General features: G+C 38.9%; 1 protein-coding gene across 6 annotated transcripts in view; it reads right to left on the bottom strand.

Moving 5' to 3' along the window:
- Positions 1-15,497, bottom strand: part of RAPH1 (Ras association (RalGDS/AF-6) and pleckstrin homology domains 1) — a 98,355-nt gene that overhangs the window by 38,131 nt on the left and 44,727 nt on the right. For 4 of the 6 annotated variants that reach the window (XM_060107440.1, XM_060107439.1, XM_060107441.1 and 1 more), the window contains exons 4-5: positions 14,732-15,237; positions 2,595-2,675 (exon numbers count right to left, since the gene is read on the bottom strand). In XM_060107440.1, coding sequence (XP_059963423.1) covers positions 2,595-2,675; positions 14,732-15,237 — 587 coding nt within the window. The remainder of the gene's footprint in view (positions 1-2,594; positions 2,676-14,731; positions 15,238-15,497) is intronic. The other 2 variants (XM_060107442.1, XM_060107443.1) reach the window with 1 other exon arrangement.

Here is a 15,497-nt window from a genome sequence, read left to right as displayed (position 1 = left end):
TCGTCTATTTCCCTCTTTTTTTAATTTATTCACTATTTATTCAACGTTGAACCTGGAACCATGCCAGGCACTGGAGATGCAAAGGCACTCCCTGCTCTCACAGAGTTTAGAGTCTAATCGGGAGATAACTGACAGCTATAATACAGTATGTTAAGTGGTACAGGAGCAAGTAGAGGTAGAGACAGTGTCTAACCCCAAATCAGGGGCTCAGCAAGGTATTTCTGAAAAAGCCTAGAGTCCTGGAGGATGAGCAGGAGGCAGCTGTGGGTGGGGTGGAGGGTAGAGACGGAGCAAAGGGAGATATCAGTGGTTCTCAACTTGGGTGGTGCTTCCCTCAAGGAGGCATTTCATAAAAAGCTGGGGATATTTGGGGCCGTCACAATGAGGAGGAGGGGGCATTACTGGTATTTATGAGGAGGGAAGTCAGAAATGCTAGATGCCCTGCAAGCATGGGACAGTGTCATATAATAACAAGCCCCACATCACACATGAATTTTTAATGCCCTTATTATAGACGGGAATTCCTGTTGATAACAATCTGAGTTTAGAACTCAGTAACTCCATTTTACACATAAGAACAAAGTATTTCTATATAATTTTGATATTCAGTGACTCTTCCAGGAATGCTATTTACCATGTAAAATAAATTGAGGGGAGCCTGCACTTAATTCCCGTTCAACATTTACCAAGAATTATTCATTATGTTGGAAAATCATTTCACCAATGGAAACCCAGCTTGAAGTAAGATTTGCCAATATGAGAACTGGTAGTATCAGTGTGCACTCTGTCACATGCAAATAAATGACAGGAGAGAGTTGATATTCCTTTTAACAGAATTAAGAACCAGATACTGTTAAATTAATGAAAAGACATGAAAGGCAGGAATTTCGCTGAGTTTCATTAACACAGATTATTTTAAAATATTTCAATTACCCTATCTTTCAGAATTATTTAAAATATAGCACAATGAGAAATCTGTAATGTAAAAAGTCAAATATAAAAATCATTTTATCACTACCTCATCCCACACTACAAGGCAGGGAATAATTTTGTCACTACAATTATAAATAAGCATTATCTTATTTGCAAGAATTTTGTACTTCACCATTTTCTTTTCTTTGGCAATCTATAAATTGTGTCAGCACATTATCCCTACTTCATTTAAGGTTATTTCCCTTTTTAAAATTACCATATACAGGAACGTTTTGTCTGCTATTATGTGCTATAACATGTTTTAATTCTGGGTCCACCCATATTTCTGCTTTGTTTTTCCTGTAAAAATGACTTCTGATCTCACTTTTCTTAAATCCAAAGTTCTTAATTATAAATAGGTATAGGATTTGACTATCTCATTGTGTCTTTTAATACAGTTTTTAAATGGCCAATAATTTAAAACCTGAAACAGATACATTATAATATTATAAATTATTTTTGGCTATTTCTCCTTCATACTAGGTGTTAGGGCATTAAATTCACTAAAAAAAAAAAAACAGGTATGTAGGTAAGTTATATTATCTATGAATTTCATTTGGGATAGTAAAAGTAGTGTTATAAATTATTTGTTATAAAATAGGGGTATTGGGACTGAAAGGACTGAGAACTACTGCCTGGCCAGAAGAGACAAGTAGATGACAATGCAGATATTACAGTATGAGTGGCTGATGCTTAAGAATGTAGGGGAGGGGCCAAAGGTAAGGTTGGAGAAGTGTTTTTCACTAAGCAGGATATAACCCATTAGTGGGTTGTGGAATCAATTCACTGGGTTACTACCAGTATTTTTAAAGGATAGGAAGGAAGGAAGGGAGGGAGGAAGGGAAGGAGGGGAGAAGGGAAGGTCAGAGGGAATCTGATTCAACTGCGTGGGGGTCAGGGATTTTTTCTTTTTTTTTTAATACTTCATAGATGACTCTGAAGCAGCACTGTCTAATGGAAATATAATATGAACTACAAATGTAATTTAAAGTTTTCTAGTAACCACTTTTTAAAAAAAGTAAAAAGAAAATGATGAAATAAACTAATAGTAGCATCTTTTATTTTACATTCTTTTTTCATACTAAGTCTTCAAAATCCAGTATGTGTTTTTATCTTTATAGCACATCTCAATTTGGATTAACATTTGAAGTGCTTAATAGCCTCATGTGGCTAGTGGCTACCGTATGTAACAGCGCAGCTCTGAAGCATCCAGGTTTGTCAACCATTGACCAGAGGATGAATTTCTGAAGAAATTAGGTTTTCTGTTAAGCATCAGTGCAGAAGAGTCATTACACTTGATATCCCCATTCTGAAGAACAGCTAAATTTAGTAATATCTTGAGAAATTTACAGAAGCCCTTAGCTTAAGAATAAAAAAGGTTCTGGTATAAAATTTCTCTATACCAGATATACAACCACCAACATAATCTTACCATGAGTTTTAATATTCAATGGTACTGTATCATACAGTTGCTCATTTGTTTCTGCTTATTTATTAAGCTTTGCTTGTGTTCAAAAAACTGAGATATATGACAAGGTTTCACCATCAGGAGTTCTAGAGAATGCATTCCTCTTTGCTGATAAAATTTAAGTAGTCCCAATGGACATGTTTACAGAACTTACAGGTGTCAGCTCAGCCTGTTCTTCTGTGAAGTCAGTATGATGCTTGGCCTGCTTGCTGGGACATCTCAGAGAGATAGCATGCTGTGAAAATGCAGGAAGGAAGAACATGATAGGTAAAGGAGGTGGAAAAGGGCAGTTTTCATTATCATGCAGGAAGAGAAAAAGATCACTGAAATGAATCACTGAAACAAAATAGTAATGAAAAGTTGCATGCACCTCATTATACTGTGCAAAAATAGAAAAGGTAAGAACCAGATGATCCTAACGCTTGATAATTTAAGGATAACCTCACTCTCCTGGACGGTAGAGCTCTATCGGAGAACTACACAGAAACAGTGTGTCCAGTACCAATTCATACGGAACCCCAACTGGGCCTTAACTGTTCTTTGGCAGTACTCTTAATCTCTTCTCCTCTAAGTCATTCCTCGAAGCTTGTTCTTAGAGGGAACAAGCAGTTTCCAAGTTCTGCAACTGCCTGGTTTCATCCTTCAACCTCTTCCTATGACCTCACTTCCTTCCATTTCCAAGAAAATCGCATCTATCATGAGGATCTTCAGCCCTAAAATGTGTCCTACAACTACACCCATATTCTCATCCTTCTCTCCACTTCTATATGAGTAAATACCCTTTTTTCCCCTCCAAAGCTAACCATGTCCTAGATCCCACTCATTCTCCTTCTAATATCTCAGTCTCTGATACTCTACTGGTCTAGCTTACTGGGGCTGAGAAGGACAGAAAAATATTCAATTCTTCTGGGCACCCTCCTCTTGTTATACGATTAGTTTTTACTTTCATTATTTTTTACTTTTGAATTCAGCTACGGTGTACCTCTTGCACTTATCCCTTAATTCCCTGCAATCTAGCATCCACGTTTCTCCTCCAAAGTCTTCATCCTTTGAGTTGTAATGCATTCTGTAATTCGTTCTCAAAGTCATCAATGACCTTTTAACCAAGGTTTCTGTCTTTCCTATTATAGTACTTTCCTCACTGTACTAAAAGTGCTTATTTGGTTGTCTGTATTGACACCCCTCTCCTCAGACAATAAACTATAATCTCCTAAGGACATTGTGTATTATGTTCACCGTTTTATCCCTTACAGTCCGACACAGTGTCTAGGTGCTCCAATATTTATGGAATGTATGAATAACTATTACTTCTTGGCCTTCATGTCACTTGCTTGGCCAGATCAAGACTGTTTTTGCTTTCCCCTCTATACATTTTCTCAGTCAACATATCCTATAGCACTGTGTCAATCACTGCATCAATGGGAGGCCTATCAAATCTATAATGCCATTATCCTCATTTTTAGGAAATAAAGACTTAAGTATTAAGGGCTAAAAAAGGCATGATAAATGCAACCAACTCTCAAATGGTTCAGGAAAAAAATGTATATACATAAAAAATAATAAAGTGTGGCAAAACGTTAAAAACTAGTGAACATGAGTGAAGAGTTTCATGAGTTCTTTGTACTATTCTTTCAAATTTTTGTAAATTTGACATTATTTCAAAATAAAAAGTTTAAAAAAATATATATTCTCTCTAGGCTCAATCTCACACAAGCTCCCACCATATTTCTAAACACTTACTGATTGGTTAAAAAAAAAATCACAATCCAAGGTGTTCAACAAGAGATGGCTGCCTATATGCCATGTTAAACAGTATGATGGAACATTATATTATTAAAATTCAACATATCCTTACCAAAAATGAATATACATATGGGAAGTAACAAAGACAATAGAAAACAGTACATATGCAAACAAAGATTAAATGTTGTTACCTTAATAAAGATGAAAAGGGATTATGCAATGATAGAAATCATTTATTTAATGTTAAATAGGTTCCATTTCCATAAAATATTTAAATACTACAAAAAAGTTATCTTCCCAAATCTAATTTTTATCTTTTCTTCATCACTGCTTTCATAAATCTAAAAGCTGTGCTCAAAACACATAAGAGAAGTGAACGTGAAGGTCAATTCTGCACACAAATTTTGCTCCATACCTTCTCAGTTTCAAAAACTTTCTTTTGTTATAAAGCTATCACGTTCTCTATCAATCTCTCAAAAACTCTCCACAAATCTCTGCAAAGCAAGTTATGGATCACTGCTTTCTTGAACTGAATCTGTAACGTGTTCAAAGTACCATTTATGAGCCAGAATCTTGTGGGGGGAGGATGTATAGAGAAGCAATGATCTGAACACAGGAGCCCAGCCATAATCAAGAAATGACCTTCTACCAAAACCATGGTTACAAAATGAAACACTTCGTTTTGGTAGCTCACACCTTAGATAACAACTGGAAGAAAGCGGAGGTTTGTGAACACACATTAATGCTTCAATAAAACGTTAATCATCTCTTACTGATATGTGTATGTGCTCTTTGCGAATATTAAAAATAAATATAGGATGATGGTTAAGAATCCAGACCCTGCGGCCGGAGGGCCTGTTTCAAGCCCCAGCTCAGTCGTTTCCTGGCAATGTGACTCTGGGCTTATTATTTAACTTGTTTCCTCATGTGTAAAATGGTGTAATGACAGCATTTATCTCCAAAAGTTGCTATAAACATTAATGAGTAATAATTACATTACTATTATATCAAAAGTGGGAAACCACCAGCCATCATCTGAATTTCATTTAAGCCTCAATTCATTTAGATTAGAGCTAGCCTGTAGCTGTTAAATTTTAACAATATATTCGGGAATATACTAAAACACCACAAGATGGGGATGTTACTGCATAAATCTCTTTGCCTTTTTTCTACTGCCCATGTAGTTCTGTCTCTAGGTCTGGATCTGAGAAGCACTGGCCAGTCGAGCCTTGCCTTGATCCTCCTTCAATTCTGTGATGAAACAGCAAGGTATTGCTGTATGAGCTCTATAACCAGACTATCTGGGTTCAAACCCTTGGGAAAGTTATTTAGTCACTCTGCCTTAGTTCCTTTCATTGTAAAATGGAGGTAATGGTACCTATTCCACAAGGCACTGTACAGATTCAGTGTGTTAAGCATGTAAAGCACAATGCCCAACACAGAATAAGCACTCAATATAGTAGCTGATATTATTTTCTCTTTTTCCCCCTCTTCCGTTTATTCCTCTCCTAGATATGTAACTGGCCATTATATAGCCAGTATAACATCCTTTACCAGCTCTCCCAACACAAAACAAAACAGAAAAGAAAAACAAAACAGACCTAAAACCAAATAAAGATGCGTTTTCACTTCCTCAAGGAAACACTGCATATATTTCTAAGAAACCCACACAATAAGGATCAGGGCATATATGCCAGTGTTGACTGGGTGGTGTGTCTGGAAAGTGTCTATGAGTAATGACCAGGCTTTTCCCCTGGCTCTCACCAATCTTCAGTTCTTCTTTCATCTGATACCTATTCCTTCTGTTAATCTCACTAGGCCAGTGAAATCTAGAATTAAACACCAAGTTGGTACACGTGAATAAATTTCAGTGAGATGTAGCAACATAGCCACTAGAATTTTAGGTGAAATGTAGCTGTAATAATTACTAACCCCAATCTTTTAGATATGTAGGCCTCTTAAAGTTTCAGAAAGCCCTGTGCTCCCACCTGGTTAATATTTCAGAGCAAAAGGTTGTTTTCTAAGAATAATTTGGGACTTCAATGCCAATGCTACCTGATATTACAACACAATTGCTGTTTTCTTTCCAATACCTCAAAATTTCTGCACACATTAATTCCTGAAATAGTTTGGGAAAGTAAAAGAAGTAAAGGAATTGCACTGAAGCTATGATATGCTGTGTTGCATATCACAAGTTATAATGGTGTATCCATGAAATATTTCATTTAAAAAACCCTATATACATAAGGAAAAAATATATAACACTAAAAAGTTTTAGTAGCTCAGATATTTAGGGAATTTTTCCTATCAAAATATTTATTTATGGGCCTCCCTGGTGGCGCAAGTGGTTGAGAGTCCGCCTGCCGATGCAGGGGATACGGGTTCGTGCCCCGGTCTGGGAGGATCCCATATGCCGCGGAGCGGCTGGGCCCGTGAGCCATGGCCGCTGAGCCTGCGCGTCCGGAGCCTGCGCGTCTGGAGCCTGTGCTCCGCAACGGGGGAGGCCACAACAGTGAGAGGCCCGCATACCGCAAAAAAAAAAAAAAAAAAAAAAAAAAAAAATTTATTTATTTGTTTGATTGTTTGTTTGTTTGCGGCACGTGGGCCTCTCACTGTTCTGGCCTCTCCCGTTGCGGAGCACAGGCTCCGGACGCACAGGCTCAGCGGCCATGGCTCACGGGCCTAACCGCTCCGCGGCATGTGGGATCCTCCCGGACTGGGGCAAGAACCCGTGTCCCCTGCATCGGCAGGCGGACTCTCAACCACTGCGCCACCAGGGAAGGCCCTATCAAAATATTTATAATACGATCATCAAATATTCTTAAAGATTCAGCAAAACTTTTTGAATCTACCATAAACTTCAGTAAAAGCTTCTAAAAGCATTTTCATTTTAAAAACACATTTTTGTGTATTAAATTCCAAATTCAGAGGAATCATTAAATCCCACTAGAAAATAAACATATAGGTATATTTTAGCACTAACCTTTTTATCAGTAGACCCTACTTTATATAAAATTTATAACATGAAATTACTATTTAAATTTGAAAACTGCTCTTATTAAAAATTATTGTTTTATCAGTTAATGTGAATAAAAAGTACCAGCAAGTCAGCTGCAATATTTATTTCACATTGCTTTAGATATAAAGAGCCCTAATTTACTTCAACTACAATGAATTCTAATTTTTAAAACTTAGCAAGTGAACATTACTGATGGATTTCATAAGAATACTAACTAGGGGCTTCCCTGGTTGCGCAATGGTTGAGAGTCTGCCTGCCAATGCAGGGAACACGGGTTCGTCCCGGTCCGGGAGGATCCCACATGCCGCGGAGCGGCTGGGCCCGTGAGCCATGGCCGCTGAGCCTGCGCGTCCGGAGCCTGTGCTCCGCAACGGGAGAGGCCATAACAGTGAGAGGCCCGCGTACCGCAAAAAAAAAAAAAAAAAAAAAGAATACTAAAATTATTCTGTAATTCATTTTTACGTTTATCCATGGAAAATATTTTTATGCTTAAAGCATTCTTTAACATTCAGGGAATAATCATTTTTGATAATCAGCTTCACTTTATTTTTAAGATATTGATAAAAGTTGGGAGGCAAATGTTGTAGTTTTGGAAATCAAATATAGACTTCCCAGTTATTTGACCTACTTAATCTCTTTGGAATAATGCCCGTACCAAAGGGATAGCAGGAGGCTTAAATGAAATAAACATATGTGAAGTGCCTGGAAGCACAGTATTTCAACAAAAGTCAAGAAAGAGAAAGGAGGGAAAAAAGACATACTCTCCCTGATGTGAAATTATACTGTGCCTATCCCTGCTGGCTTCAGAGAGCAAGGAGGCAGAAAGATAAGCCACAGAATTAATTAATTAATTGATTAATTAATTAATTATTTTGTGTGTGTATGTGTGTGTGTGTGTGTGTGTGTGTGGTACGCAGGCCTCTCACTGCTGCGGCCTCTCCCGTTGTGGAGCACAGGCTCCGGACTCGCAGGCTCAGTGGCCATGGCTCACAGGCCCAGCCGCTCCGCGCCACGTAGGATCTTCCCAGACCAGGGCACGAACCCGTGTCCCCTGCATTGGCAGGCGGACTCTCAACCACTGCGCCACCAGGGGAGCCCAGAATTATTTATTTTTGAATGGGCAGTTTGAATACCCACATCCCCAAGATGAAATAGTACCAATCTCAAATTGATTTTTCCAACTGGTATTTGTATCACCAAACTTCAGTGCAAGTAACTATTCTGTCCTAGGTTTCTTAAAACAGGTATTAATTACTTCCTCTAAAGAACTTAGTGGTGTCTAAAAAAAAAGTTTCACTATCAGAATTTTTACATATTACTTCACTCATGGCACTCCGTCCACCATCTTGAAAGAAAATAATTGCTGATAATTTTAGAGTGCAAGACTTCTAGACAAAGATGGATTGAACATGTGCATATATTTAAATGCTCATTCAAACATCTGACTGCTTCTTACGAGCCAAATAATGTTCTAGGTGCTAAAGACACATCAGGAATCAAAGAAATTTTTCCAAAAATTCCTCTCCTCCTGGAGCTCACATTCAAGTGGGAGAAGACAGATGAGCAAAATAAAAGAAGTAAAGGACTTCCCTGGTGGCACAGTAGTTAAGAATCCACCTGCCAATGCAGGGGACACGGGTTCAAGCCCTGGTCTGGGAAGATCCCACATGCCGTGGAACAACTAAGCCCATGCGCCGCAACTACTGAGCCTGTGCTCTAGAACCCGCGAGCCACAACTACTGAGCCCGCATGCCACAACTACCGAAGCCCGTGCCCCTAGAGCCCGTGCTCCACAACAAGAGAAGACACTGCAATGAGAAGCCCGCGCACCGCAATGAAGAGTAGCCCCTGCTCGCCGCAACTAGAGAAAGCCTGCATGCAGCAATGAAGACCCAACGCAGCCAAACATACATACATACATACACACATAAATAATTTATTTTTTTAAGTAAAATATATAGTATTTTAAATGGTGATAAAATAAAGAGAAATATAAAGCATTAAAGGGAGATAAAAAGTATCACAGGGCAGAGGAAGAGGAGTTCAATTTTAAAATAGGGTGATCACAGAAGGCCTCATGGGGAAAGTGACATTTGAGCAAATCCCTAAAGGTAGTAAAGGGGTACTATCACAGGGAAGGGCATCCAGGCAGGGGGACAAGCGAAAAGGCTCTGAGGCAAGCTCTGACTTCTGGCAATGAACAACTGGGAGGCAGTACGGCTGGCAGAGTAAGGGAGGGAGGAAAGAAAGGAATACAGGAGCAGGCAACAGGAAAGCAGATCTGGTAAGGCCCTGCAGGCCACTGTAGGGGTTTTGGGTTTATACTGAGTAAGGTACAAAGCCTTTGGGTTTGAAAGGAGGAGGGGCAAGATCTGACTTACCTTTAATAGGACCACTCTGGCTGCCATGTGGATAACAGACTGTTAAGGGAACGGTGAACACAGAAGACTAATCGGGAGGCTATTGCAAAAATCTGTATCAAGACAGGGTTGGCTTGGTGGCAGTGAAGGTGGTGAGAAGTGATCAAATTCTGGATATAATCTGAAGTTAAGGCAACAGAACTGGCTGCTGGATTGGAAGCAGGGTGGGGGAAAAAAAAAGAGAAGGAGATAAAGACTCCAAGGGTTTTGCTTGATGAACTGGAAGGACAGAATAGCCATTAACTGAGGTGGAGAAGACTGCGGGAGGAATAAGTTTGGGAGAAAAAAAGCAGGGCTTCAGTTTTAGACCAGCTAAATCTGAGTTACCTATTAGATAACCAAACAGAGATATGGATTAGAAATAGGATGCATGAGTCTGGAGTTCAGGGGAGAGGCGCTGGCTAAAGAAACCTGTATTCCCTTGAATCTAAGATGATTTAGTGCTGGTATTTCTTGATCTTTATCAGCAACTGTCAACAGATAGCTTCACACAACACAGTGTAATTGCCATCTTGCTGACAGTGAGTGACCGATGCCACCTGATTTAGAACATGGCTCCTCAATCTTGGCACTATTTTGGGTCAGATACTTGTTTGCTGTGGAGGCTGTCCTGTGCACTGCAGGATTTTAGCAGCACCCCTGGCCCCTGCCCACAGATGCCAGGAGCACCCTTCTATCACTGACAACCAAAAACGTCCTCTGGGGGACAAAATAGCTCCCAGTTGAGAACCATTGTTTTTAGAGGGACTAAGATGTAGGGGGGAAAATGTGCCTTAAATAAATGATTGGGTATTAAAATGTGGGAGTTGTCAGTGTGTAAGATCACAGAAGGAGTAGATACAGATAGAAAGGTAGTCTGAGGACTGCCCCTTGGGGCACTCCAAGGTCAAGAGACAGGAGACATGAAAAGGAGACTGAATGGCCAATGAGGTAGTTCCAAGCCCTCCCCAAATCTCACGAAAACAAAGATAAAGGGTTTGGTTGTTGCTGCTGTTTTAAAGACAAACTCATAAGAAGACCTGACAAAAATTTGGAAGCTAGAAGGCATATGGCTGAGTGGTAAAAAAAAAAAAAAACACTCAGCAGGCCCAAGGAAAGCTGAATGCTAAGCCAGCACTGGAGAAAAGCAGAGGGGCACCCCAATTTACATCCTGTGACCTCAAATGACTCCAGAATCAGAAGTGAATGAAGGTGGGACTAAAAGCAGGACTGGTTGAAAGCATGTTTAAGAAAGCAGTTAATTCCCAGATTTCCTCCTTTCCTGCCACCAGCAGCAGTCTCAGGTTCAGACTGATATTCATTCATAGGACCCCAAAGACCACAGCTTGGCACCGGGTTCATTTAGTTCTGCAGAAAGACAAAGACAAAGACAGCATGCTAGCATGAGGCATGCTATCTTCAGAAGGGGTTTATACAGCCCACCAGGGGCCTTTTTTGGACCCACCGCTGTAAGAGAAAGAGATCATGTGAATAAGTACAGAAATCACCCTGGCCTAAGGAGACTTCATGCTCCACAGGAACCAGGAGCATATTTTAACAGCCAATGCGTGTAGGTTCCAGGGCCCCTGGAGGGATATGTTTATGCTCACCTATAAGAGTCACACATTGCACAAGAGGAGTCAAGTTCAGTGTCTTTTCACAGGCTTCTATATAGTTCACTCACAGTCTTCCTGATCTATATATGCACTCACCAATCAGCATCAATTTACAGTAAACAATATTACCTGGATACGTTATATATTCATTAATCAAGTGTCTAGTAAAGAATGCCAGGAGAAGGAAAATCCAAGGTCATTTCCCATGAAAAAAAGGGCTCAGACCTGCTATTATTAACCCTTTCTACTTACACAGTGATTCTCAAATGGGGGCAATTTTGCCTCACAGGGAACATGCAGCAATGTCTGGAGACATTTCTAGTTGTCACAACTGGAGGGATGTATGTAGTACTGGCACCTAGTGGGTAGATGCCAGGGATGCTGCTAAACATCCTACAATGCACAGGATAGCTCCCGCAACAAAGAATTATCTAGCCCAGATGTCAATAGCCTCGACCTAAAAGGATGTGTTGAGGACCACTCCACATCCCATGCCTTCTTTCCCAAATGAGTGCTAAAGCACTGGCAGCCAAGCATATGCCCTCCATGCAGGGGAATGGAAGAATCTTCTCTGGAGAAGCTTACCCACCTGAGAGAAAAGACCTAAGAATGATACTAGAATAAAGAGTACAAAAGACAAAGAAGAATTTTAAGAAGATGAAATTAATAAACACCAATTTCGTTCAAACCAAGTAAGAGATTTAATCAACTGGGAGAAAGTTTGGAGTAGAAATAGTGATAAACATACAAAAAGCTATTTTGAAATCTAAAGACAATTCTTAATTCCAGGAAAAGCAAGAGGTAATGTCCCCAAAAGGAAATGTAACAGAATTATATACAGTTTAGCCGTAAACTGCATGTATACAGTCATGATAATATAAACACTGAATAGTTACCCAACCAAAATATATTCGAAGGATGGGGGAATGGGAGGGGAGAAAAGAGGGAAACTGTCTAAGGAGCACTATATCCTAATTTCCAAAGTGAGAAGACAGTAGGTAATACATACAACTGAAAAAAAAATCAAGAAATAGCGATATACTTATAGATTTAATGATAGGTAAATACACTAAGAATCAGCTAAAAGAGTAGAAAGCACTTACCTCTGAAAGCAGAATACAGGGTGCATGAGTGTGTATGTGCATGTGTAGCAAAGTTTTTTTGGTAACAAGTCTCTTTAGAACTATATGACTGTTTTTTAAATTAATTTATTTATTATTTTTTAAAATTTTTGGCTGCATTGGGTCTTTGTTGCTGTGTGCAGGCTTTAACTAGTTGAGGCGAGGGGGGCTACTCTTCGTTGCGGTGCACAGGCTTCTCACTGCGGTGGCTTCTCTTGTTGCAGAGCACACCGCAGGCTTCAGTAGTTGTGGCTTGTGGGCTCTAGAGCGCAGGCTCAGTAGTTGTGATGCACAGGCTTAGTTGCTCTGCGGCATGTGGGATCTTCCCAGACCAGGGCTTGAACCCTGTCCCCTGCATTGGCAGGTGGATTCTTAATTGCTGTGCCAACAGGGAAGTCCCTAGAACTATATGACTCTTTAACTCCATGCATGCAAAACTAATTAAAGTATTTTTTAAAAAATTGTATTTGAGTCTGGTGGTAATTTGATACACAGGTTTGGGATCTAGCAAGCCTCCCTTAGTTTTCTTGGTTTGAATTGGAACAGACTAGATCCAAAAAAAAGTGCATGGAAACAAGTTCCAGATTTGTTAAACCACTTTTCTACCCACCTAGGCAAGGCAAAAGAACAGGCTGGATAGAGAAGACTTTTAACTCCTTTTCCTGCTTTTTGCTGGCTTACTCACCAAACCTTACACTAAAGTCTTATATTAAATATTATACCATTGAATATATACCATTGAAATATTATACCATGGTATCGTTGCCCATGGATACCACTAGATACTGTGTGAAGTGTTTGCTAGAAGACTTCACTTTTTACTTTATTTGCTCTTCAATTGTTACTTATAATGAATGAGTATACTTTACAGAGTGAACTTTATAACGAGTGTATTTTACAGATGGAAACACACACATACACACCAAGATTCTTAATTAGTTCACAACCTGTCCTCATGCATTCTGACCCAACTCAAAATAATCTGATTGGAAAGAAGGAATATCAACATACAAAACACAGAACAACCAAGCAAGCTCATCCCTAATAAAATATTGCTCACATCCCAACAGGTAAGTCTAAAAGATAAAAGTGATGCATGCTAAGTAGCTGGTGCTAAATATAACGCCCAGGTATCACAAGGTAGAAATAAGTTTTCAAGTTCTCTATAGAATATATACTGCTTAGAAAAGTTTCATTTTAAATAAATGAAAGTTTACTCTTTGATGTAATTTGCTAACTTTCTTTACAAGCAATAAAACTTAAATTTATCTCCAAACTACCATGATGCATGCTTCTTTTGTGCTCCACAGTGCCTAGAACAAAGTACTAGTGGATACCAAGAGTTACTGACTGATGGAAATTAACCTAATGAATTAAATCAATGGGGGGAAAATCAATAATGTTGAGTGACAGGTGTAAATTATGAATTTCTCTGCGGTTCCTTAAACAATGTTTTGTAAGATTTTACCTTAGTATTGATTAATATACATTATTTTACCCTGTATTAGAGAGCACTATATATATAAACTGAATGGAAGGTTGGCTTTATTCTGCCCCATAGGTTTTCTTCTTTCTTGCTGCTACCTTATAACAAAATTGCCTTCTCCTTGATGAAAAAAACTCAATAAAGAATTCACCTTCATCAAGCTCAGCTTTTACTAAACTTATTTTATCACAGATCCATTCCTTACCCTCACCCCATCACATCCAGAAAAACTTCATCTTTTAGAATCTGTTCGTGCATATTATATCACCTCTGATTCTCTGAAGCACCGTATGAGGAAGGTAGACCATGTACTATTAGCTCCACTTTACTTATGAGAAATTGAAGTTCACAAAGATTGAATAACTCCTGTAGGTCTGATGGGTAGTGAAACACTTGGAACCAAGTTTTCCAATTCCAAGCCCAGTGGCTCTTTTCACTACATCACACCGACTCTTTGACAATAAAATGGAGTAAACCCTGAGAGCTAGAATCTGGGAGAATTATAATGGGGATATGAGTCATTTTCTCAAATGGTTATTTTGTAATAAACACATATTAGAAAGCAATTATTATCAGCTTAATAGCTATCATAACTTTACAAAATATCATTAAATATAAATTATATTTCAAGTTTAAATCATGTGATACAACTGACATTAATTTAAGGACTTCAAATAGTTACATGAATAAAACTGAAGAAACTAAATCTCTTCTTAATCATCTTTATGACACTGCTATATCTGGTAATATATTCTGTAGTCTGTTTTTAAAGCTTAGCTCAGAGGTATTCTTGACAAACTTTAAATGTAGAAAAAGCAGGAAAGTTGATTAGAACTGCATTTCAAAAATATAATTTCTTCCTTATTTTAATACTGAAATACCAGGGAAGAAAGTTCCATCCACTTACCTCAGTAATTGGCTGCCCCTGATGTGTCAAATCCAGTTCTTGAGGGCGTGTTACTTTATCAATATCCAAAGAGTCCATGCTAGAGGCTGCAGAAGTGATGCTTGAACGAGAGGAGTTACTAATAGAGCGTACTTCAGCATCACTCACTGTGCCCGCTGATGCTGTTCTCCTGTGCTGATTAGTTACTAAGGACTTAGTATCTTCTAGTACAGACTGCTGAGCAGCCTCATCCATGCTCAAGGAGGCCTGTTCTAACTGTGCAGTGATGTCATCCAGGGAGTAGTTGGCATGAGACGGTTTAGTTATCCTATTAGACGAAGAAGACAGTCCTTTCAAGGTGCCATGTTTTGATGTATGTCGGCTAGCAGGTAACTTCTGAGTGGCTTTTGTTTCTGTGATTTGACGCTTACTATTTCCTGCACCAATACTGCTGAGCTCCTGCTCTATTGAGCAAAGATCGGCCATTAGGGCATCCAGATCCACGGTTTCTCCCTGATTCAGAGCTTCTGCAATGAACAACATGCATGATGTTTCCAGAACACAATGAATTAGAATTTATACATTCTATTATAAATGCCAGGGGAAAAGCAAAAAAATTCATCCTATTGGGCCTAATGCCTATCAAATACAGGATTTCTAACAGTTTTTTGTTTTAAATTCCAAGAGAAAATTTTAGAAGCAACGAGTCCATCTTTTAAGATTTGTAGTAATCAGAGAAGAATAAAATTATGAGTTGAAAGATAAAAATAATGGAAAAATTGTATGT

This window comes from Mesoplodon densirostris, chromosome 8, assembly GCF_025265405.1.
Source record: "Mesoplodon densirostris isolate mMesDen1 chromosome 8, mMesDen1 primary haplotype, whole genome shotgun sequence".
Classification (NCBI taxonomy): domain Eukaryota; kingdom Metazoa; phylum Chordata; class Mammalia; order Artiodactyla; family Ziphiidae; genus Mesoplodon; species Mesoplodon densirostris.
Note: the sequence above shows the minus strand (reverse complement) of the source record. Positions and strands in the feature narration are given on the sequence as shown.